General features: G+C 36.0%; 2 protein-coding genes across 2 annotated transcripts in view; both read right to left on the bottom strand.

Moving 5' to 3' along the window:
- Positions 1 to 19,271, bottom strand: part of LOC309486962 (uncharacterized protein) — a 62,332-nt gene extending 43,061 nt beyond the window's left edge. Inside the window, exon 1 of the mRNA XM_082154476.1 lies at positions 19,118 to 19,271. The gene's annotated coding sequence lies outside the window, so the exon portion shown is untranslated. The remainder of the gene's footprint in view (positions 1 to 19,117) is intronic.
- On the bottom strand, positions 59 to 24,915 carry LOC309486954 (putative methyltransferase TARBP1). Its single transcript, XM_082154462.1, has 16 exons — positions 24,388 to 24,915; positions 23,228 to 23,447; positions 20,877 to 21,065; positions 20,574 to 20,764; positions 14,726 to 14,797; positions 14,333 to 14,453; positions 14,050 to 14,160; positions 12,732 to 12,884; positions 12,423 to 12,509; positions 12,144 to 12,343; positions 10,236 to 10,317; positions 9,851 to 10,022; positions 9,474 to 9,623; positions 7,205 to 7,329; positions 6,636 to 6,772; positions 59 to 883 (listed from the first exon to the last, which is right to left on the bottom strand). The coding sequence occupies exons 1-16, from the start codon at positions 24,555 to 24,557 to the stop codon at positions 712 to 714; spliced, it is 2,352 nt and encodes a 783-aa protein (XP_082010588.1). The 5' UTR covers positions 24,558 to 24,915; the 3' UTR covers positions 59 to 711.
- Between the last annotated feature and the right edge of the window lie 1,958 nt (positions 24,916 to 26,873).

Genomic DNA, 26,873 nt, shown 5'->3' with positions numbered 1-26,873 from the left:
TACAGTATTTTATCAAAATATAATAACCTGCCTATACTTAAAGCAGACAGTTTGCTTCTGACTCCTCTCTGGTTCTTCATTTGCCCTGTGAGCACCTGACAGTGCAGTTTACTATCTCCAGGGTCCCTTCATCAGTTTATCCACAGCGATGACAACATGGAAAAATCAAACGCTTGACTTGTGAATTACACAGCTAGAGAAAACAGACCGCTTGAATATGTGGCTCATTTAAACAGTCTATATTTACACAGATGCTTAGTTTCTCAAGGGATTACAACGGCTATGGATGTGATTAATTGAGACCTTTTGCATTGCATTTGTCCATGCTACATGCGTGGGAACAAATATGATGTGTAAATGTGAATTAAATATCAACTTAGTCATTGTGAGAGAGAAAACAGTTTATTTAATCTAAATTCAAATGTATATTAAAATACTTCTCTTAAAATATAAGATAAAACACAAAGTCATCAAACAACACTTGTCAATACAGAGTAAAAAATAAAAACTCAAAGGGAAGGAAAAGGAACAACAGACATATTTAAATATGAATTAAGCAGTTTTCTATATTTCTAATCAAATTTGGGGAGTCTTGTCATGCAAAACGCATCTTATGCATCACAACTTTTCCTTAGAAAAATGGTGTAAAATGCATCTCCCAAATACTGACAGATGTTTTCTGCTAAAACACACAAGACTTGCTCAGCAAATTCAGCACCGAGGGGCTGCGGGGTTTTGTCCTAAATGCTGGCGGGTATATTCCCACACCAGCAGGGCGGCGCTCACGTGCACATTGAGGGAGCGGGTGACACCGTTCTGAGGAATCTCCACACACACGTCCACCAGCTGCAGCAGGTTTGCAGGAATGCCTTCCCTTTCATTACTGTTTGGAGACAAACAGACACTTTAGAGTCATGCACCGCACCAAGCAGAATAAAAAAAAAAATCAATATTCGATGGAATGCTAAGGTATGTTCAAGTCAAGCTAATGAGTTTATAAAGCCATTTAAAATGGTACTTTTACGCCATTGACCAGACCCACACAAAATCGGCACCCGCCCATCATTCACAGTTCTACAATACTATAATGTTTATGTTTAAAACATTTACCCTGTTTAATGCCTAAAAATAAATTACTTGACAAGTGCATTTTTGGTTCCCGTATTTCCTTTTGGAAGAAGCACATGGAAAATGAAATGCTATTTGGGAATTATATTGGACAAAAATTAGCATATGCCTCTTCGGACAAGATCAGCCATCTGATTTTTTTGCTACATCTTCCTTAAAGAGAAAGGCTCTAAATGTTAATGTGTATAGCCTATCTACTGAAAGTTTGTCAACTTTAGCATATAGATAAAAACCTTAATTAATAAAATAAATAAAAAATGTAATTTTTAAATCTGAATGTCTTTAAAAATGCATTCTGTAAATATAGAAGTAGGTCTACACTAGCATATAGATGACCTTAAAGCTTAATAAAACAAAATAATATTTACATGGTCTTTAAATGCATTCTGTAAAAATTGAAAAACTAATTTAATCTAGGCCTGCTGAGGAGGTCAGATAAGAAGTGCAGGTGCTGATTGAACTAATAAACCAAGCTTTTAAATAATATGTTGGGTGGTTTTGCTGATGAGCGCTCGGCATGTCAGAACCAGTTTATGGTCAGAACCGGTCAGATATGGGGCGCCGTTTGTAAAGTGTCTCATGCTGAAAATAACAGCAACATTTTGTCACATTTAGCTTCAAACAATGTTTAAAAAACTGGTATGAATTTTTGACGGTCACTTTTTACCACATTTACAACAATATTTGTCAACTTAGAGATATTTTAAATAGTTAAATCTAAATATTAAATGTTACACCTAAATGCTAAATCTAAATGTTAAATCTAAATCTAAATGTTAAATCTAAATCTAAATCTAAATGTTAAATCTAAATGTTAAATCTAAATCTAAATGTTAAATCTAAATGTTAAATCTAAATCTAAATGTTAAATCTAAATATTAAATCTAAATCTAAATGTTAAATCTAAATCTAAATGTTAAATCTAAATGTTAAATCTAAATCCAAATGTTAAATCTAAATCTAAATGTTAAATCTAAATCTAAATTTAAATCTAAATGTTGAATCTAAATGTTTCGGGTGAAACTAAATATTTAACTAATATGCAAATTCAAAATGCCGGTAACCGGAAGTGCCAAAATAAAAGCTCGAGTGTGTGTTTATAGCATGGTTTATAGTGTCAAATAACGAATAAAAACCATCTCATAATAATAACGATAATATAACGATAATAACTACCTAAAATAATAAACACGTTTGGAGAAACTGTAGAGTTTCGTGATGAGAGTGATGACATGACATTCAGTCAAAGTGAGCCCCCTCGTGGCTGGCTATTATGGCTGCAGGTCATAAGTCCCGCACTTTTCATTAAAGTGACACTAGCCTACTCTTCAAATACAGTTTCTCCAAATGTGTTTAAAATTTTAGGTAGTTATTATCACGATAATCCAAGTCCAAGAGTCCATTTCCTCGGATGAGATGGTTTTTATTCGTTATTTGACACTAAACCATGCTATAAACGCACACTGACCTCCTCGAGCTTTTATTTTGGCACTTCCGGTTACCGGCATTTTGATTTTGCATATTAGTTAAATATTTAGTTTCACCCGAAACATTTAGATTCAACATTTAGATTTAGATTTAACATTTAGATTTAGATTCAACATTTAGATTTAACATTTAGATTTAATATTTAGATTTAACATTTAGATTTAGATTTAACATTTAGATTTAGATTTAACATTTAGATTTAACATTTAGATTTAATATTTAGATTTAACATTTAGATTTAGATTTAACATTTAGATTTAGATTTAACATTTAGATTTAACATTTAGATTTAATATTTAGATTTAACATTTAGATTTAGATTTAACATTTAGATTTAGATTTAACATTTAGATTTAGATTTAACATTTAGGTGTAACATTTAATATTTAGATTGAACTATTTAAAATATCTCTAAGTTGACAAATATTGTTGTAAATGTGGTAAAAAGTGACCGTCAAAAATTCATACCAGTTAAATACAACATTGTTTGAAGCTAAATGTGACAAAATGTTGCTGTTATTTTCAGCATGAGACACTTTACAAACGGCGCCCCATAGTCAGAACATGCCTCTCTCTCTCTCTCTCTCTCTCTCTCTCTCTCTCTCTCTCTCTCTCTCTCTGCATTCAGAGGTGAGGAAATCTCACAGGGAGAGACACATCAATTAGCCTCATGTTAAACTGCATCGTGACTAGTATCTATTTAATCCGAATGTTACTAGTAAGATTTTTTATTTTACTAGTCACAACTGCTTTTTTACTTGTCTTATGTTATGACTAGTCAGAACGGCCACTGGATAGTTCAATTAAAAATCTTACTAGTAAAATAAAAAACCTTACTAGTAACATTTGGAATAAATACTAGTATCTAATAAATAGTTACTAGTATCTATTCAATAAGTACTAGTAGCTAATTTATAAGTACTAGTATCTAATTAATAGGTACTAGTATCTAATGAATAAGTACTAGTATCTAATGAATAAGTACTAGTATCTATTGAATAAGTACTAGTATCTAATGAATAAGTACTAGTATCTATTTAATAGGTACTAGTATCTATTTAAGAGGTACTAGTATCTAATGATTCAGTACTAGTATTTATTGAATACATACTAGTATCTAGTAATAGGTACTAGTATCTAAAAAATAAGTACTAGTACCTAATAACTACTAGTATCTAATATATATGTACTAGTCACAATTGGAATACATACTAGTCAGAACTGAATAGTTGATATCTGAATGACAGATCCCCATAGAAGTCAATGGCAAAAAAAATATTTGTTACTAGTAACAAAATAATAGTTACTAGTCACTATTGGAATAAGTACTAGTATCTAATGAATAAGTACTAGTATATTTAATAGGTACTAGTATCTAATGAATAAGTACTAGTATCTAATAATAAGTACTAGTAACTAATGAATAAGTACTAGTATCTAATAAATAAGAACTAGTATCTAATGAATAAGTACTAGTATCTAATGAATAAGTACTAGTATCTATTTAATAGGTACTAGTATCTAATGAATAAGTACTAGTATCTAATGAATAAGTACTAGTATCTATTGAATAAGTACTAGTACCTAAAGAATAAGCACTAGTATCTAAAGAATAGGCACTAGTACCTAAAGAATAAGCACTAGTATCTAAAGAATAGGCACTAGTACCTAAAGAATAAGCACTAGTAGCTAATGAATAAGTACTAGTATCTAAAGAATAGGCACTAGTACCTAAAGAATAAGCACTAGTATCTAAAGAATAGGCACTAGTACCTAAAGAATAAGCACTAGTAGCTAATGAATAAGTACTAGTATCTAATGAATAAGTACTAGTATCTATTTAATAGGTACTAGTACCTAAAGAATAAGCACTAGTATCTAATGAATAAGTACTAGTATCTAATGAATAAGTACTAGTATCTATTTAATAGGTACTAGTATCTAATGAATAAGTACTAGTATCTAATGAATAAGTACTAGTATCTATTGAATAAGTACTAGTACCTAAAGAATAAGCACTAGTATCTAAAGAATAGGCACTAGTACCTAAAGAATAAGCACTAGTAGCTAATGAATAAGTACTAGTACTTAATGGAATAGATACTAGTATCTAAAAAATAAGTACTAGTATCATGAAAATAGAGACTAGTCGGTTAAAATGATTAAATGTTAAAACGGCTTGCCATACGCGTGCAAATTAATTAATGTAATGCGGAACTATTGTTAGATACGCGGGTTCTTTAGGGACACCTAATCTGTAGCCCCGCCTTAGCTCTGAAGCAGGCTGCGATGTAAAGATTGCAATGCTGGAATATATATATTCGTGGGCGCGATCGAAAAGTAGCAAAGTGTTTACTTATATTTGTGTGCGTGCGTGCGTGCGTGCGTGCGTGTGTGTGTTCATCATTATGTTTTGCAACAATTAGGTTGCGAAGGTCTTGAGACAGCTCTTTGCTTTTACCCATCATGAGATGTGTCTTGTGTGACACCTTGGCAATGACACCTTTTTGTAGGCCATCATTTGGGACTGAACCAGCTGTTATTAATTTCCACTGACAGGGGGCTGGATTGCTTTTTAATTACTGTAAGTTTTCAGCAGTTGTCTTGGCTTCCCATGCCTTTTTGCGCCTCCCTTTCTTCATGTGTTCAATACTTTTTCCCTGTGTCATTTCACATTATTACACATAACTTAATTTCTGAACTTATTTTTGTTTGTTTCTTTGTATGTATGGCTTACTTAGGTTGTTACCAACATCTGGTGAAAATTTCATGTCAATAGTCAAGGCAAGTTTATTTGTATAGCGCTTTTCACAATACAGATTGTATCAAAGCAGCTTCACAGTATTAAATTAAAATAATACAACAAAGTTTGTTTCAAGAGGAATTTATTGATTGATAAAATTAAATTAAATATCCCCAAAAGCACCTTTGGAAATATATTTACTGAGAAAAATGATGACGTGTTCAATACTTATTTTCCCCGCTGTATATATATATATATATATATATATATATATATATATATATATATATATATATATATTTTTTTTTTTTTTTTTTTATTTATACATATTTATTTATATTTATTTATTTAAATTTTTTTAGGTTACTTTTTACATCCTTGTTTTATTCAATTGTTTTCTAAGTGTTTTACGGCTTAATGTTCACTTAAAGGGATAGTTCACTTTGAAATTAAATTTTGATATGTTTTAGCTTACCTCAAGGGCATCCAAGATGTAGGTGTCTTTTTCCGCAGTAGTTTCAATTTTGATCTTTTTAGGTCAAACCGTTCTTGTCTGTCAGTCATATAATGCAGGTCTATGGTCACCACCTCAAAGAGTATGCACAGAGTCCAAATTAAAACAATTCCCCGTCGTCCAAATTAAACAATTCCACATCGTAAGTACACATTGATGGCCTAAGACACGAAACGAGCGGTTTGTGTGAGAAAACGAACAGTATTTATATCGTTGTTACCTCTTGTACACAGCCACGTCCAAGTGATCTGAGAGCGCGGGCGGGTATAATGCACAAACCTATGTCACTCCCACATAGCATCTTTTCTCTACTTACAGATATGACTAGACATGCACAGGCGAGTGGCCTATGTACGCAATTTCCAGCGAAAACCATCCCGACCTGTCTAAAACAAACACTTATAGGCTTACCATAGTGAATTAGGGTAAGACAAAAAATATGTTTTGGAAGAAGGATTGAAAAAAGTTACATAATGTACGTTTAAGCTACATTTTTAAAAGACGCATCCTTTTTTATCAAAGTCATCAAATAATTATTAGGGTCACTGATCCTTAAAAATTTATAAATATATTTGCATTACATAACAAAATGTAAAAACTTAAAATGTGGTTGTCAAACATTTCTGTAGCTACTCTGCTAGGACATTTGCTAATATGATTGAACATTCATATATTTTTGAGTGTGGCTGAGATGTACAAACACTTTTTGGGGCCACTGCATATAGACAGAATTTGGGTGGTGAGTTGGAGGTGTTGGTTTACCCGAGTAAAAGGAGGCTTCTCTCAGGAAACGTGTAATCTTGTAAACTCTGGCTGTTGGATGTCTGCTCTACACCTATTACCCAATATCCCTCTCTCTTCTTCAGCTGCAGGTAATCTGACAACTCGGCGGGCTTCACCTGGAAAATGAAGGCAGATAACTTGAGATTTCTGAACAGCTTCATTAATCATGACAGATTCAATCAACAGAATGCTCATTTTCTACATTTCACCCCACAAAACCGAGCTTCTGATGGTTTTGTGTGGTACATATTTGGCTGATGTAATGCATGATTATGAAGAATAACATCTCTAGGCTTATTTCAACTCACACTTAGAGGAAATATGAAAATATAACTATTTCTTTAAAGCTGCAGTGTGTAATTTCTGCACCCCTAGTACCACAATTGTGGAAACAATTGATTTTGAAAAAAAAAAAACACACAATTTTTGCAGTTTGGATTAGTTTTGAGCAACTGATATATTTGTCAAAAAGGCTGCAAAATAAACTGAACAGAATTGATACTCTATACAAATAAAGAATCTATATCTGGCCAGAAATAAAAACACACCTCAAGCATTGGCAGCCACAACTCTGAAGACACACTGAGCGCCTGGAACTGTTTATCATTAATGTGTCGCAAACTGTCCAGAACCAGAGCTTTGGCCCCAAAGATCTCACACGTCCTGCACAGACCTGGAAAAGACACACAAACACTTGCGGTTTAGTCCTCTGATAATCTTAATAGTAACACGTCTAGATAGATAGATATTTTTATATTTCATATTTCAAATAAATGCTGTTATCTTGACTTTTTATTCATCAAATAATCCTTAGAGGGGGGAAAAAAGCAGCACAACTGTTTTCAACATCAAATCAGAATATTAGAATGATTTATGAAGAATCATGTGACACTGAAGACTGAAGTAATGATGCTGAAAAATCAGCTTTCATCACATGAAAAAAAAAAAATCTAAAATATAGTAAAATATAGTAAAATAGAATACAATTGCAATGATTTTAAATTTACAGTATTTTTGATCAAACAAATAAATGCAGTCTTGGTGAGCATAAGAGATTTCTTTCAAAAACATATAAAATAAAACATTTCACATATATTATATGATACAGACATTCATATTCATCTGTGGTTCTTTTATCAGTCTTATTGAAGGCAACTGAGCACTGATATTTATTCATAGAATGTGACTGAGATAAAGCATGAATGAAAACCATATGCCTATCAAACAAACAATAGTTGGCTTGTGCAGAATGTTTGAATGTGATGAATGAGCCTTTTTTGATGAGCTTGTGTTAAAACAGATTTGTTGGTTGATTCAGAAGGGAAGATGTGTGTGTTGAATGTCTCTGTTATAGTTGCAATGATGACATTCAGAAAACAACAAAGATCAAACAGAATGAAAACAGTGTGAGACACACTAGCATCTGTCACAGCAAAGACAATGAAGACCATAACAGGATGCACTCAATAATAGGGCTATGTTTCGCCAGGAATCTGGTGATACGATATGCATCACAATTTGATATATTGTGGTACTGCAAGAAAGGTGATAATATATTGCACTATTTCTTGTTGAATCAAATTTTAGGGAACACCTATATGCATAAAACTAGAGCAAAAACTCGTATTTAATTTTATTTAATCAAAACAGTGGGATCTGCATTTATATCTATATCACTAATCACTATTTTCTTTAGGTATATATTAGTTCTGGGCAATGATTAATCACGATTAATCCAGGGTTGCTGCACACTTTTTAGAGTCCAATTTAGGGCTTTCTAAGACCTTTTTAATACCTGAAGAAATCAAAATTAATACCGTACATTAGGGGCGAAATTTCAATATAGTTTTGTTGATAATAATTAGATGATATTTTACTGAGTGTATTTTTGTACTGGTACCATGGCTGGTTTAGGCCTGTTGTTGACAGCAGACTCACAAAGAAATTCATATTTTTCATATTCTATGCAGTGGTCAGTTCAAAGAAGTGACAGAAATTAACATTTTTATTAAGGGGCGATATTTGCCACCTTAAATTGATTTCCAGGAGCATTTTCACCTATGGACATTTTTTTCTAAAAGATAATATGTATGCGAATTAGATAGTTTTAATTTGGAAAGCATTTAGATATGTTTAAGTCAAAGTGTCATCTAAAATTTAAAACACAAGACTTTTTATGGCCTAAAATTAAAAAAATCTAATTTAAGACTTTTTAAGGATTCACGGGAACCCTGTTATCACATCCAAAATAAGTTTAAGATAATATAAAATAAAAATATATTTAAGAAATATTTGCATGTGTGTATATATATATATATATAAAAAAATACATAATTTATATTATACATAAATATTTTATATCTAAATAACACATTTTTCTTAAATATATACATGCATATGTGTGTATTTACAAAATAATTATACACAGTATACACACAAAAATTATGTAAACACAGACTTATTTTGGATGCGATCAATCACGATTAATCGTTGCCCAGCACTAGTGTATATATGTGTATATATGTGTGTATATATATATATATATATTACAGACAGAAACAGAAAGTGCATAGTCCAATCCATGACTACATGACACTGTTTTATATTCAATACTGTAAAGCTGCTTGTTTTAAAGCAATCTATTGTATAAAGTGCTATATTAAATATGCCTTCACTGGAGTGCTGAATTGCTGAGCTCGTTCAAACATCCACATCGATATGATCAGATGTTTTCTAGGGTTTAGCCATCATAAACAATTTTATTGATCCCTTCTCCTATATAATATTACTATCATTCATTTTGTCTATTTGTCTTACCGCCCAGATTGGTGGGCTTGTCGATGAGTGATGCGACCACCAGGAGGTTGCTGGTGAGTTTGCCCAGGCGTGCTGCCCTCTGCTGGGCCATGAGCTCAGGCTCCTGCTCCTGGATGCTCATCTTCCACGGGGTGATTTTCTTCTGAACTTCTGCCCAGCGCTCGTCAGACATATCAGACATATAACATGTGTGCTTGTAATGTAATGATTTCACTCTTCTTCTAACAAATTAGCTGGTGCTGTAAAACACTGAACATTAGAGCTGACAAGACCGTATCCCTCACACTGATTGAAACCAGGGAAATAGCTGAAGATTCTCATGGTTTTTATAAGTGTGGTGAGGTTCCTGCTCTCTGCTGCCCTCATGTGGTGATTACCTTTGTCCTGCTGGATCCAGTCACCAGGCTGGAGTTCACAGAGATCCCTCACACGGTTCTTCAAAGGCAGGGCGGCGCACATCGGGAAGACAACAAAACTCTCAAATTTCCACAGTGGAAGCCACTCATCTTCTGACAACTCTGAGAGACTGGGAAAGGTCTGGAATATTGTCTGGAGAAGCAGAGAACGTGATGCTGATGGATTATGACAGGTCAGAACAAATGACATTATACACAGACAATAGGAAAAAAAGGTGTGTGTGTGTGTAAAGGAATAGAATATACAGTTTGTACAGTATAAAAATCATTACACCTATGGAGAGTCCCCACAAAGATAGCAAAACCGTGTGTGTGTGTGTGTGTGTGTGAGAGAGAGAGATCTCACCTCAACACTGTAATCCCTGATTGGGTGGAAAGCACTGAAGAAGAAATGCTCCTGGATTCTAGACCAATTTTTCATTGCATTTCTGTGGAGAAAAAAAAAAAAAAAAAAAGGTTTTACAAGTCTCTGGTATCTCCAGGTTTCTTCTGAGAATCTAAGAAAAACCAGTCCCAAAATTTGTCGCTATAATTTAGGATCGCATTCACAGGTCTATTAAACCCTGTAAAGCAGATATGGAGTTCATATTAAAGGGATACTCCACCGAAAAATGAAAATTCTGTCATCATATATACTCACCCTCATGTTGTTTCAAAACTGTATGAATTTCTTTCTTCTGCTGAACAGAAAGGAAGATATTTAGAAGAATGTAGGTAACCAGACAGTTTTAGATACCATGACTTCCATAGTAGGAAAAAAAAATACTATGGAAGTCAATGGTATCTAAAACTGTCTGGTTACTGACATTCTTCTAAATATCTTCCTTTCTGTTCAGCAGAAGAAAGAAATTCATACAGGTTTGAAACAACATGAGAGTGAGTATATGATGACAGAATTTTCATTTTTCGGTGGAGTATCCCTTTAAAGGAGGAAAAAACACTAGTTTTATTCAGAGGCCCAAACTGAGCAAAAAAATATGTAATTTGGTGCACTTGCTGATAAAAAATTCTGATAGACTTAAAGGTCCTCTAAGCGATGTCACGCGTTTTTTAGGCTAAAACATTTTTTGTCACATACAGCAAACATCTCCTCACTATCCGCTAGCTGCCTGTCCCCTGAACACACTGTAAAAAAAACACGGTCTCTGTAGACAGCCCAGGCTCCACAAACGGCAAGAAAAACAAACTGGCCCAGCCTGGACCACGAAACATAACAAACAGTGTTCCAGCCAATAACAGACTAGAATGATTTGGGGGTGGGGGTTTGGGGGTTAGTTCGCATGCACGTGTGGGGAGTGGAGGAGAGAGAAGCATGTAGAGGGAAGTTAGCTAGAGAAGAGATGTCCTAGACAACGACAACGACTAACGTTACAAATGTATATTCTTGAGAATTTTGATATGGCCGACACACGACCAAAGAGACGACTTTCCGATGAACAAATAACAAAGAAGAGGGAAAAGGAACAGTGAAGTCCTGAAAAGGAAAAGCATTCAAAAGGTGGCGAGAATTCCGCCGGCAGAAGGGCTTCCAATCCGACATTCAGGTGGCTCTGTTTTTGCTGGACAGGTGGGTAAATCCAGTTTGTTTTTTCTAAATGGTTCATGACTGTTTCAGGAAGCACGGAAGGGGGGGGGGGGGGGGGGGTGGAATCAAGCTAGCCTCTGTTTTGTTTGACAATACTTCGAACAACAAGTGACATCACCCAACATCGTTTAGAGCACCTTTAATGTAAATTAATGAGATCTGTATCACAGTATAGCAGACTACTTACATAAAATGGTTATAAATATCTGTTGTCACTCTGTATCTCCCAATAATATGCGTTAGATTTTTCTGATCAAAGCTCTGTAGTTTTTATTGTGGGGGGAAAACATATGATGACTGACAAATATACGTTCATTGAAAGCCTGAAGGTCACAATTTAATATGATCTTTCTAAAAAAAATTATGTATGGATAATCAATTAAACCTAAATAGCTTCAGTCCAATAAGTGTTCATCTTGAAATATTAAAGTTCTTAAATTTACTAAACAAAAATCAGTAAAGATTTCCGATTTACCACGGCCTGAAGGGGGACATTTTTACAGTTCTATTAAAAGGCCTTTTGCTTGCTAAAAAAGCATAAACTATCAATTAGACATCAGAAGGCATTTTTCAAAGTTGATCATGTCGACAATTTAGAGGCCTTCGAAATTCCCGAATCAAATAAGATGAAGTGCGCTTTACAGGGTTAATGAGTGAATCTTTTCTCACCCAGTGTTCTGCATGGCTTCAGCCTGCTGTAAACAGGCCTGGACCACCGTGGTCAGCCCACCCAGGTTTTCCTCCAGGGCACGGGCGTCCTCCAGCTCCCACACCCTCTTAAGGGCGAGCAGGGCATAGAGACGAACGCTGAAGTTATGACTGAAACACCACTGCAGGCTCACCTCCACCGCTCTACGCCACTGCACCTCCTGAGAGAAAACACAAATAAATGTTGATTTCTTCCTGTTCGCAGAGGAAGAAATTAGATTAAAATGATAAAAACTGCACCTTATCTTGCAGTTTCAGGAAGAGGACGTTCAGGTGCACGAGGACAGAGAAAAAAGTGCAAATGCTTGTTCTTGTCTTCTCATGCTCCTGCAAAACAAATTATTTACCAGTAAATAGACATATCTACATAACTCAAGCTGCTGTGTGTAACATTTTAGGTGTTAAAATACCTCCTCCTGTCCGAGTTTAATCTAGTTCTTTTTTTCTACCGCAGAACTTGGAATGAGAAGCATTCAAGCCTGGTTTTGTTGCGTATGTGTTGCACCTGTTTGTAGATTGAGGTTTGTGAGTTAATAAGTTCAGACTCACCAGACTGAAACAGTTCCACAGGTTCTGGATGCGAGACGGGTTCAGATGGAGGATCAGGATCAGGGTCCATTCGATCAGGTACTTGACGGATGCTTGGTTACTGCAGAACCCGGCCTCACACACGTGACTCAACACACAGTCCGACACAAACTCCTGTGGCAGATAACAAAGTACACTATTAAAGTGACTATATAAGTCTTACCTGCTAGAAAAACATAACTAATTTTCATATGGAAAAACTGAATTTAATTTTTTTTACAAACACACACATATAATTTTTTTACATTTCTTCTACACACACACATATATATATATACATATATGTACACATATATATATACATACATATATATGTATGTGTGTGTGTGTGTGTGTGTGTGTGTGTGTGTGTGTGTGTGTGTGTGTGTGTGTGTGTGTGTGTGTGTGTGTGTGTGTGTGTGTGTGTGTGTGTGTGTGTGTGTGTGTGTGTGTGTGTGTGTGTGTGTGTGTAAATAGAAAATGGTTTGATTTTTAAAAAAAAGGTATTATAATTTATATAAAATAAATTGCATTATATATATATATATATATATATACACACACACATACATGATCTATACATCACATATATCTATACATTAAAAAATCTAATTCAAATATATATACAAAATCTGATCTTATTTCATCTGCTATTGGCAAGATTACAAACAAAACAAAAATAGCAAGATTGTTTTATTTAGTATAGACTGCATTAGTGCCCGCCCACTCTTTCAGCAGCGCTGGTTCCGGAAGAATTTTTTTCATTCATTTTTCCCATAGGGATTTAAAAAAAAGTTTTTGATAAAGTATTATAAGCCATGAACCAAGCCAATCAGCCATGAGGTGAATCATAACTTTACAAACTTCGATTTGAAGCAAAAAAATAAAAACTTTCGGTACAAGACTGTGTATTTTATGGCTTTACGGCTGAGAACTACAATCCAGTAAGGCTGTCTTTAATGGTTTATAAGTTATTGTTAAAAATCAGTTTCCCTATGGAGAAAATGAATAGAAAAAGTATTTCCGGAACCCAACTGTTGCACTCTATTACAAATAACAGCCTTTATATATATATATAAGTCGTCATTATAGAATATTTAATTAATTCATATTTTTTCTTCATTGTGCCCGTCTAACTATGTAGGCCTGTTATACATCCACTAGATTTAATCGAGTAATGTTTAGTAGAAATGACTGAATGTTAATATTACTTTGTGAGGTTGTTATCAAATTGGTATCGGCCAAAATCCTTGAAATCCAAGTGTATTAATATGCATGTGCGTGTGTGTAGAGATCTAACCAGTCTGAGTTTATGCAGTAGCAGCAGCAGCGTCTGCCACACACGGTTCTTCACTCTGTGCTGGATGGAGTTGCTATAGTAACGTACTTTGGATTTTGAAATCTCGGCATCCTGAGGGAAGGAAAAGAGAAACAGGAGGGAACTTTAATCATAAACACATGCAATAACCATGAGAAGAACAGAACAGAATCAAACACACACTCATTGTTTTCAGGAAGTGCTTTCTTTAAGAATTGAACACCCAATTTCCAGTAAGAGCTGTAGTTAAGAACTGAACACAAACCTTCCTCAGTAATCGTTGCACGAGCTCTTCCATCAGACGCTGGTGGAGACGATTAGATGGATTCAAGCGGCAGAGAAAAGCCAAAGCACACACTCGAGGAAACTGATCGTCTCTGTTATCACTGGAAATGAGATTCAGAATAATAAATGTAAATCAGCATCAAAGTATTTGACATGCTACTGTATGAGGAAAAGTACAATGAATATATTTAATTCAAGTAGTTTTGAACCAGTCTATTTATAAAAGTCATGCTTAGTCAATGATGCCAACCTCTAAAATGTGCATACCACAACATTTCTTCACAATTATGGAATGCTTTAATGAAACATTACTCACTAGTGTATCAAAAGTGACAACTATCTTACATTACAAACAGCTAGTGTTGTGGTTTACCTGCTGACAGCTGTGTTTGCTGCACAAGTATCACCAAATTGCTCAACATAGCTTTGAACCTCCTGAACAAGCCTGAAAGCAAGAGAATAAAGGAAAATAAATGAATAAAATAATAATAGTGTGTGTATATATATATATATATATATATTGATTTATTTATGCACATATGCGTATGTATTAGAGCAGTCAAATAGATTAATATAAAATATTATATAAAAAGATATGGGTATTATAAAAAGACAAATACTACGGCTGCATGATATCGAAAGAAAATGCGATATTCGATACGATAATGCTTAAAGTGTGTAAAATTAATTTAAATGATCTTTAAAATATATTCAAAATGGTATAACCTACATACGTGTTTCACATTCTTTTTGTGACAAGAAAACATCCCAACAACTTCTGAAAGTGAACATCAAGTGTTTTACTGTAGCATAAGTATAAGTGTTATTTTAACATCAGTGTAAACTACGGGGTTTAGGGTTTCAGGTTATCCTACATTAGGTTTATTTAACAGCAGAAACTGAATAATCAAATTTAAAAATAAAACACGGCTTAGTTTTCACTCTATGAATTAAATATCGGCTATATAGTATACTGATTCTTATTAAAGCTACAAAAGTTATGCAGCAAAGAGCAGTGAGTGATTTTTTGTCTATTGCTCATGACCCCAGTTATTGCAAGCCGTTGCGATATGCATATACATTTGCGATATTTCGATATATTGTGCAACTTTTGTAACTTACATACTTTGTTACTATATATATATATATAGGGGTGGAACGGTACACAGAAGTCACGGTTCGGTTCATACCTCGGTTCAGACATCACGGTTGGGTACGAGCTCGGTACAATGGAGGGAAAAGCAAAACAAAAATGCAGAAGGCTTGTGCATGTCTCAGGCTGTACCACCAAAGGAAAATAAATTACTTAAGCCTTGTATTTTTTAAATAAGTTTTATTAATAAAGTTAAGGCATAGAACCAGTTTATTTGTAGTGCACTGACAATAGTTTTATATAATTAGTTTATTAATTAAATTAATAAAAAGACAAAAAGACCTTGAGATATGTTTGGTAATGGTACCTGAATGAATTGAAAATGTATTTGCTTTTTAATTAACAGTAACTTAAACACTTTGCAGTTTGAATGATGTCCTGTATAAAAAAAGTGACGGAGTATGTTTTCATTTTCCACTGTTCGATCGCGCCCACACCTCACACACACACACACACACACACACGCACACAAATATAAGTAAACACTTTGCGACTTTTCGAACGCGCCCGCGCCTCCCTCTCTCTCTCTCTCTCTCTCTCTCTCTCAGCGTTGCACATCGCAGCCGTTTATATCAATAGAATCTGTCTGCATCCTGCAAGACTTCAAGTTACGCCCCTTCAAATTACGTCATTTCAAGTTACGCCCACTTCAAGTTACGCCCCTTCAAGTTACGTCATTTCAAGTTACGTCCACTTCAAGTTGCTCACTGTTTTTTTCGACTTAAAGCTGCGCTGCACAGACCGGTCGGTGTATGATATCAAAGTAGCCTACCGCGAGAGCGATAAGAGCAAACAGACACTTATGAATGCTTTTGAATCGCTCTTGCACGAGTTTAACATGAACAGAACAAACTGTTTCCCACACATAGTGCGGTGCGCCACATAATCAACACCGGCCGCAACATATTGCGTTTCGTTATAAAAAATAAATAAAAAGTACGCTCGCTATTTAAAACACGTAGCGTATTCATTCAGCTGCATTTCCTTTCCTTGCTCTCCCTCCGTCTCTCTGTCACTCACGCGTCTCTCTCACAAGCGATTTTTTGTCTTGCCTTATTTGATCGGTAAATGATGTAGAATGTAGATGACTGCTGTGCATACGATTGGAACGAGCAGAGAGAGAGAAATCCCCGGTCGCGCGCGCGCGCGTCTTCAAACTGTCTGGCTCTCTCTCGCTCCCTCCCGCATATTAATCAAAATCAGTTGAGAATTGACACGATGGTAAAAGATCGGAAGACCGAAGTTTCACGTGGAGCATTCGGATATTTTTTTCCTGAATTACCGCTGGGTGTGAATTGTGCTAAAACAAATAAAAATAAAAATAAATAAAAATAAAACTTTATGATTATATTATTATTATTGAAGAATAATGATCTTTGGTCTTATGTATGTCATTGGTAATTCATTGTGTGTCACTGGTGTTACTGTCTTTTTTTTTTCTGTCACATGAAATAAAATATCACATGTGACATGATCATTTTACATCCATTTAATTCTGCATACACTCAAAAGTTAAGATTTAAACTAAGGATTGCATCATTAGGCTACTTGATTTTAACTGGTTTTCAAATATTTTCATCATTATAGCAAATACATGGTTGCACAAATGAACTAACATCATTCAACATACTTTTAACAAACATGATTAAAATAAATAAAACAATTTCCTTATTTGCTGAATTATTATTATTTTTCTGTACCTCTGACTACATGTGCTGAATTTTTTTTTTGAAATAATATTTAATTAAAACCTTTAATATATTTCCAAGCTGTCATTTATGTGTATTCATAAAGTCAAAGGGTAATCTAATAATGTGGTTTAAATGTTAAACTTACGACATTACTAAATGTCTCTATACGAGCTGGCATCTTGCCGACAACATCTCATTTTGAGTTTGACATATCGTGTGGTTCTATGTGATTTGGACAACTTCAAGTTACGCCCACTTCAAGTTACGCCCACTTCCTGTTACTCCCCTCTCTTGCAGTCCGCAGACAGACCCATCTCGTTTATATACTGTCAGAGCCCGTCTACGGAGAGCCTTGGCACTTCCTATTAGCCCCATTGTATCGATCTTGGTTGCAGTTCCATTAGAATTCCACTGGAGGTGATCGCGGGCGAGTGCAGACTGAATGGGAGTCTATGGGGCTAGACGGCTAAATGTGTCTCTTTCACCCGATTGCCGTTGAGAAATCTCAGATTTTATTGTAGGTTTTGCAAGTTCAACATGGGTTATAGGTCGAAAGTTGAATGAACGAGTACTTATTTCTTTTCGATTTCTTACAGGTTGAGTTGTTGTTGCCCATAACACGCTAGCATTCTGCTAATGACGTCAGCATTCTGACGTCATTGACATTTTAAAAGACTTTTTAAACCAAATAAGTGACTCTAAAAAATCTAACACCCAGCAATGTGTAATTTCTTTGCATCTCCTTTCGAATACAACATTCAAATTACTAGACAAAAAATTATATCCTGAGAAAAGTGGATTTTGAGGGTTTTTCGCCATAGACCTCCATTCATTCTGCACTCGCCTGCGAGCGCCCCCGCATGGACAGAGACGTGTTACTGCAGCCAGTCCAGAAACCGGAAGTAAGCAGAGAGTGCCAATTCTCTTCCTATTAGACATTCTCTGATACTGTCAGAGCCCGTCTACGGAGAGCCTTGGCACTCCCTATTTAGCCCCATTGTATTGATTTTGGTTGCAGTACCATTAGAATTCCACTGGGGGTGATCGCGGGCGAGTGCAGATTGAATGGGAGTCAATGGGGCTAGATGGCTAAATGTGTCTCTTTCACCCGATTGCCGTTGAGAAATCTCAGATTTTATTGTAGGTTTTGCAAGTTCAACATAGGTTATAGGTCGAAAGTTGAATGAACCAGTACTTATGTCCTTTCGATTTCTTACAGGTTGGGCCGTTGTTGGCCGGAACAAGCTAGCATTCTGCTAATGAATGACGTCATCACATTTTTGAACGCTTTTTTAGAGCAGATAAGTGAACTTAAAAATGCAATTTTCAGCTGAGTGTATTATCTTAGCCCCCCCTTTCGAATACAACATTTAAATTACTAGAAAAAAAATTATATCCTGAGAAAAGTGGGTTTTGAGGGGTATTTCGCCATAGACCTCCATTCATTCTGCACTCGCCCGCGAGCGCCCTCGCATGGATAGAGACGTGTTACTGCAACCAGTCCAGAACCCGGAAGTAAGCAGAGAGTGCCAATTCTCTTTATATTAGACATTCTCTGATACTGTCTATGATCGCAGCCTGCTTCAGAGCTAAGGCGGGGCTACAGATTAGGTGTCCCTAAAGAACCCGCGTATCTAACAGTAGTTCCGCATTACATTAAAGGTATAGCGGAGGATCTTTCAAAATTTTAGATAAGACCCGCCCTCTCCACTTTTTGAAAAGTTTGATTGATTCACCAGAATGATTGACAATTAGGAGTACCAATAGTTTAGACTACCCACCAGGAAGTAAAACATCCTCCGCTATACCTTTAATTAATTTGCACGCGAGTTTTATTTATTTTTATACCGTGTATTCTCCGTGTAAATTTAAGCACCGAACCGTGACACCCGTACCGTTTCGGTTCAATACGAAAACATACATGTACCATTCCACCCCTAAAAGCTACTGATACATACGACAAACCAGAAAGAATTAAACAATGTATCACTGATATGGAATAAGAAAATAGCATGATTACAAAGTCTAACATCAGCCTTTTTTGAACTGTCATTATGAAATGTATTATAATTTTACAATAGATCGAATTAATATGAAATAATGTTATTTTCTAAATACTGTATGCGCTAAACAATGATGTACATAAAAAAAAAAAAAACGGATTTATTTTTAATCTAATTCCCTGACATTCCCCACTTCTGATTTGCAGACAGACTGAGGGGGCGGGGCATTATGTAAACAACGACAAACGAAATGGCCAATCATTTCGGCAAGAACGCGAGTATTTTGCATATATCTCAGAATCCTTGTCACAACAGTAGTAAACCTTCTTAAAATGAACGTTTTTATTATTATTTTTATGTGCTCAAGATTTCTCATAAACAGTTCTATAACCAACTTGTTTTTGAACTTACAGCTCTTATCCTTAACTTTACCTACCGTCATGCACATTGATAGCCAGTATCCGAACTATAAACACAGGTTGTCCTCACAGCTAAATTGTAATGTCTAGGCACAAAAAACAATCAAACCTGACAAACTGTATATTGGAGCGACAAATTAATGAGTGTTTCCAATTTTTGTTTTATGCACTTACATTTCTACATTTTTTCAATTATTTAAAATATCTTTATCAACTGTCATAAAACGGATTTACTGCTAAGTAAATTAAATGAAATTAGGAGGGATCAACTGATCATCTAATTGTTTGATTGATTTAAGACAAATATTGTACACAAACTATCAAACTAATTGTATGTTTTTCATCAAGTTTATTCATCATCTGACAATAAATATTTCACACACCATTTTACGTTAGTGCAATGACAAATTAAAGCAGGTCTTTTAGAACTGACGATCAAAACGTCTCGATCGCCCCCCGGTGACTGGTCCTAGTAAAGGTCATAAGCCCCGCCTCCCCGTGTTATTCTCCCCCGTGAGACCAACTAAACAATTCAATTACACTTCAAATATCTTTTTTCCAAATGTGGTTTCTGTCATTTACTGTAGTTTTTTTTATCACGCTGATGTAAGTTCAAGTGTCTGTTTTTTAAATAAGCTTGTTTTTAGTTAATTACGTGATGCTATAAAAACGGTGGTGTAACGTCATGATTGACAGCTGTGATTGACAGGTTCTATAAGAAGTAGTCACTGATGCACCAACAGACTTTTTATATATATATATATAAAAAGTCTGTTGGTGCGTATATATATATATATATATATATATATATATATATATATATATATATATATATATATACACAGTATATATAGAGTTGTTAGTATTTTTTCAAAATATTTATTCTGTATTTATTTAAATATTAATATAAACATTTTACTATTTGAATATCTTTCTTAATGTTGTTCAAATTGACCTTTGGTCTCTTCTGAACACTGGGCCGTACACACAGGCCTCAGTCAGGATGTTGAGGTGTAAGAGAGCCGTACTGAACACAGCGTCTGACTGGACACCCTCTGCTGGAAGCCACGTCTCACAACAATGCTGGATCAGAACATTAAACACCCCTGATCGGACCTGAGCCAACTCCATGAGCTCACTCAAAATCTGTCAAAAACCAGAAAGCTTTTATTATATACACTAGCTATATATATTTTTGATCAAAATATGTTGTGGATGTAAAGGGAGAAGGCGAAGTGCTTGTAGATCTTTCCCTGACCTGTTGTATGCAGGCCGTGATGCTGGGGTTCTGTTCCTCTGTGAGCTGCAGAAGCCCATGGTCAAAAGCTAAGCGCACGAATCCCTGCAGTGTGGACCAGAAGTCATGAGGGTTTGTGCTCAGAGCCTGAACCACCTTCCATGATGCACATACGGCCTCGACGCACAGAGATTCTTCACACTGCACCATCTGCTGGTGAAAATACACCCATGAACTAAACACGCATCACAACAACATAACCTGTCCGTAAAAAGGCACAGAAAAATAATATACACACATAATATATTCTTTTTTTTACCAACAGAAAATCATATTTCTACAATTGTAAAATTCCCTGAAATTCCTGGTGTTGTTATAATGTTACTAGTCTCGTGTAGCCAGACCTTCAGACTGACTGCAGAAGGTCTGGACTCTATCTGAGCTTTTCTTGGCCAAGGACCGCCCAAGAGGACGTTTGACTGACATGTAACCCAACCAATCACAGTTCGTTTTGTTCCGCGTCATGTTTAGGGGCGTGGCAATATAATGTCGATGTCCCTACAATAACAGACCGGTGTGCATCTAATAAATTATTCATTCATGAACGTTGTGCAAGTTTACTGCAACAATGGAGCCGCGAACTTCACATACTTTTTGAAAATCCAGCGTTTAATTGATCCTGGCAAGCGCTATTGTCTCAGTTGTAAACACAACGGCTTTCTTCTTCCACGAGGGGTTTTGGCATCACGGCATTTGTTTCCAGGCGGGCCGATAAAGAATGCGACACACACGTCTCCCGGACATCCTGTAGAATTCAACCAATCAGATCGCGACTTCGAAACTCCTGAAGTGTTTCCAGAAAAGTGTGCCATATGCATCAGACGTTTAGCCAACGGTCCGTGGGCGTGACGTCGGAGGCTGAGACTATAATGTTACTGACACTTGTTTGGCACAAGAAACCTCAACTAAGATTATCAGTTGACTTTAAGGAAGACTACTTAGATAACAGTGGAATATGTATTTGTTGCCCTTTAAATCTGAAATGATAATTGTAACGTACTCTAAAGTACACTGAGGAATGCATGTGTATGTGTGTGTGAGTTCATCTGTTTTGTGTTTCAGATTCCAATGGACGAACAGCTTGTCATTTTTCATCACAGAAGTTGACGGCCCGGTTCACGTTGCAAATCACCTTTTACCGTACCCGTTTAAATACCCGTATCTCCTCTGTCCCGGAAGCTTTTTGCTAGATTTGTTTGACTGCTGCCATCTTGAACACCTTGTTAGCGCGAATCTGTGTTTTTGTGATTACATGCTGTTGCTAGAGTTTATTATGTGTTCCTTTACAGTACTTGCCCGATGCATTCAATGTTATCATGTATATGTGGATGTAAAGTGTCCAGTTGTGTATGTTCTGTCGGTAGCACTTTAAGTCCTGTTCCAAATGTTCATACTATGTACTTATTATAGTAACTAAAATAACTGGGTAATAACTAGGTACTAACTCTGAACCTACCCCTAAACCTAACCTTAAAGGGATAGGTCACCCAAAAATGAAAATTCTGCCATCATTTACTCACACTCAAGTTGTTCCAAACCTGTATGAATTTCTTTCTTAACACAAAAGAACATATTTTGAGCAATGTCGGTAACCAAATAGTTGAGGGGCCCCCCACTGACCTCCATAGTATGGGGGAAAGAATACTATGGAAGTCAATAGGGCCCATCAACTGTTTGGTTACCGACATTCTTTAAAATATGTTCTTTTGTGTTCAGCAGAAGAAAGAAATTCATAAAGGTTTGGAACAACTTGAAGGTGAGTAAATCATGACACAATTTACATTTTTGGATGAACTATCCCTGTAACCCATGTAGTTACCTTACATTACCCAGTGTAGAACACTTCCTGTAAATTAAAGTGCAAGTTTCTCTCTTCTCAAGTCGTCACGTTGTGTGAAGGCTGAAGAGGAGCGAGTAGGTAAGCAAGTCGTGCAACATTCATTGTGCTCCACACAGGAACGTCCCGTTGTATTAGACACACTAGGTTTAGGAGAGAGTGCCACACCCCTGTTTGTTTTGTTTATTTTAATATTTAGAATAGTTTAGTTAGGGCGTTTCACGCTGAAGACTTTTCTGTTCTACATTTTATTTAATTGTCAGTTTAGTTGATAAAACTAGTTAGATGAGTTTCATTTATTTTGTTTGGTACCTCTCATGCTCGCCTTCCTATCTTAGGTTGTTATTTGTATTGTTGTTATTTGTCTCTTGTAAATATAGATTTTTCACCTTTTTAACTTGGCACTGAACACAAAAAGAAACCTTTTAATTTAATTCAAGAGTACAGTCTATGTCCTTCTCTTTTGCTTCCCCACCTGTGGCAGGACTGATGCCATGAAGTCCAGCACCGGGAGAACGAGATGGCCAGGCAATAATGCCAGAGCGTCCACCGCAGCCCTCAGGACCTCAGGAGCTTCAGGAGCCCGGACGGTCCCAGCAGACTTCTGCAGGAAACTCAGACACGTCCACTGATCTCCAATAAACTGGGCCACAATTCGCCCCCAGTCCTTCAGCAAGAGGCCATCTTCTGGATGACTGGAGTAAACACACATTCATAAATGAATAAGTGATAATCCTCCTCAGAAAAAAATACTTTGATAAAAGTTCTCCTCCATATGGATGTGGAAGATTATGATAGAATTGAAAATTTTGGGTGAACTTTTCATTGAAGACCCACAGCAGCCATGATATAAGTAGGTAGCTTATTTAAGATGTTTTGGTAACACTTTACAAAAAGGTCCCATTAGTTAAATCCTAGTTAGCATTACCTAACATTAACAATGAGCAACACTCTTTGTTAAGGTTAGTTAATAAAAATAACAAATCTTCATTGTTAGTTCATAATATTAGATACAATTAAATTTTAATAATGTTTTGGTAAATGTTGATATTAACTGAGGTTAATAAATGCTTATTTTTCATTGTTAGTTTATGTTAACCAATGTAGTGTGTAATGTAATGTAAAATTGGTAAGTTCACCCAAAAATGAAAATGCTGTCATTAATTGCTCACCCACATGCAGTTCTAAACCCGTAAGACTTTTGTTCATCTTCAGAACAGATCTTTTTGATGAAATCTGAGCTTTCTGTCCCTCCATGTCCCTCCAATAAAAGCCTAAATTCAATCTGTTCATCATATAAAGCGATCATGTCGCTTCAGAAAATTTGGACTAAACCGCTCAATTCATATGGATTCGTTTTATGATCTCTTTATGAACTTTTTGAAGCGTCAAAGTGTCAGTTGAGTAGCTGTCAAAGGAGGGACAGAAAGCTCTCAGATTTCATTAAAAAGATCTTTATTTGTGTTCTGAAGATGAATGAAAGTCTTACGCATTTGGAACGACATGAGGGCGAGTAATTAATGACAGAATTTTCATTTTTGGGTGAACTATCCCTTTAACTAACAAATGGAGCCTTATTACAAATGGAGCCTTATTGCAAAGGTCTACCAAAATTGTTTTAGAGCTTGAACAGACCTGACTGTCGCAGTTGTGGGCTTCAGTAATGTCTGGTTGAGATGCTGGGATGATGATGATGATGAAGGGTAGAAATAGTCAGTCAGCGAGTAAAGTGATCTCATGGCCTCAGACTGGGACTTCAGGACACCTCGATCAGCCACATCACACAAGAGCGCAAGTGTGGCCATACCGACCGCTCTCTGAACCTGCCCTGGCACAGAGGGATTCTGGGAAAACACAGTTTAGATCTCATTCCATCAGAAATTGCCATCCACTTACAAAATGTTTTAGTAGGTGTCTAATTTGCTAACTAGGAGCTAACTTCAAAAAACATCCAAAATTACACTGAAACAAATATATATATGGAAAATATACTGGGAAAAAAATGAACCAACACAACTGAGGTTTAGCTCAAAGAATTGGGAAAGAATATCTGCTTTGAAAAAAAATTAAACAAGACTGTTGTGCTGCTCGACTTACTTTATGGTTCTTCTAAATACTTGAATCTAAATTAAATATTTCTGTAACGACAGCCTAACTTTATATTTGACTTAAAAGTGAAGGGAAATAGAGCATATACACAAGAGCATTTTGGGGATAAAAACCTGTAGAATTTTAGGGTTGGTAAGATTTTTTATGTTTTCGAAAGAAGTCTCTTAAGCTCACCAAGACAAGTACAGTAAAAACAGTAATATTGTGACATATTTCAAATGTCATTTATTCCTGTGAGGTCAAAGCTGAATTTTCAGCATCATTACTCCAGTCTTCAGTGTCACATGATCCTACAGAAATTCTTATATGCTGATTTGGTGTACAAGAAACATTTATTTTTGTTATCAATGTTGAACACATTTAACAGTTAATATTGTTCAGAAGGTTCATTGAGGATCCTCAAGCAGTGAGTGGTGAGTTTTGGGATGTAGTTCTGCTGCAGATTTGAGCCGTACCACGAAACAGTGGAGTAAGTTTGATGTCTCCGTCATATGAAATGCTAGATAACAGCACTGCAGTGACTTCAATGGCAACATCTACGTCTAACCTGCCGGTTTCATTGTTGCCATCATCTCTCGTCATCAGCACTTGCAGAAGACCATGACTTACCTGCTCAGGTACATCGTCAGCCTGACAGGTACTGACACAGACTGCAAAGAGTCCACAGACAGAGCTGAGCAGATCCTTACCTCCATCTTCTGCACTGGAGATCATTTTCAGTAGCGGCATGCATTGATCCCATATAATAATACGTTTTATTTATATAGCGCCTTTCCAGAGCTCAAGGACACTTTACAATAAACAAACAACAATAAATGCAGTTGACAAAGACAGCAGACAGAACAACAACAGGCAGTTGAGAGTGCAAGTACGGTAAATGAGAATAGGTAGATGGGGCGGCAACCAGCAGAAAACAAACAAATATAACTTTGAAAAAATAAAAAATAAAAAATAAAAATAAATAATAAAAAATAATTACGAATTATAACATTCAGAAAAAAGGTGAGTTTTGAGCATGGATTTGAATTCAGAGATAGTGTTAACAGAACAGATTAAACGGGGGAGAGAGTTCCACATTTTGGGCGCAACTACACTGAATGATCTGCCCCCCATTGAAGCAAGGCGATGCCGAGGGACGACGAGCAGGCTGGAATCAGCGGATCTTAAAGAGCGAGTAGGGGTGTAGGGGAGAAGCAGGTTACAGAGATAGGGGGGAGCCAGGCCGTGCAGAGACTTAAAAGTGAGAAGGAGAATTTTGAATTTGATACGGTAAGCCACAGGAAGCCAGTGAAGATCATGCAGAATTGGGGAAATATGTGCAGAACGCTTGGTGTGGGTGAGTAGTCTGGCAGCAGAGTTTTGAATGTATTGTAATTTGGAAATGGAGCCAGCTGATAGGCCAATGAAGAGTGCATTGCAGTAATCAAGACGTGAGGTGACAAATGCATGGATGACAGTTTCAGCATCTGAGATACTGATAAAGGGACGGAGCTGAGCGTTACGACGTAGATGAAAGAATGCCAATTTAGTGATAGAATTAATGTGAGAGTGGAAAGATAGAGAGGAGTCAAAAATTACACCAAGATTTTTAATAGTTCTAGATGGTTTGATAAGAGAGCCAGCGATCTCACAGGTGAAGTTGGTAGGAATTTTATTATTGAGTGATGAGGGTCCAGTGAAAATAATCTCAGTTTTGTCCATGTTAAGTTTTAGAAAATTTGAATGAAGCCAATCTTTTATTTCATGTACACAAGCAGAGATTTTGTCAGTTGTGAGAGATAAAGTTGATGTACAGGTAGTATATAATTGAATGTCATCAGCGTAAAAATGATAATTAAAACCATGGCGGCGGAGGATCTGACCAAGAGGTATTATATAGATTATAAATAATAATGGCCCAAGAACGGATCCCTGAGGGACACCTTGCTTCAGGGGGACAGTAGGTGAGCGAAAATTCTGAAGTGAAATGTAGAACAGTCTGTCAGAGAGATAGGAGGAAAACCAGGAAAGAG

This window comes from Leuciscus leuciscus (genome assembly GCF_965113295.1).
Source record: "Leuciscus leuciscus genome assembly, chromosome: 22".
NCBI lineage: Eukaryota > Metazoa > Chordata > Actinopteri > Cypriniformes > Leuciscidae > Leuciscus > Leuciscus leuciscus.
This window is presented reverse-complemented; position numbering and strand designations above follow the sequence as displayed.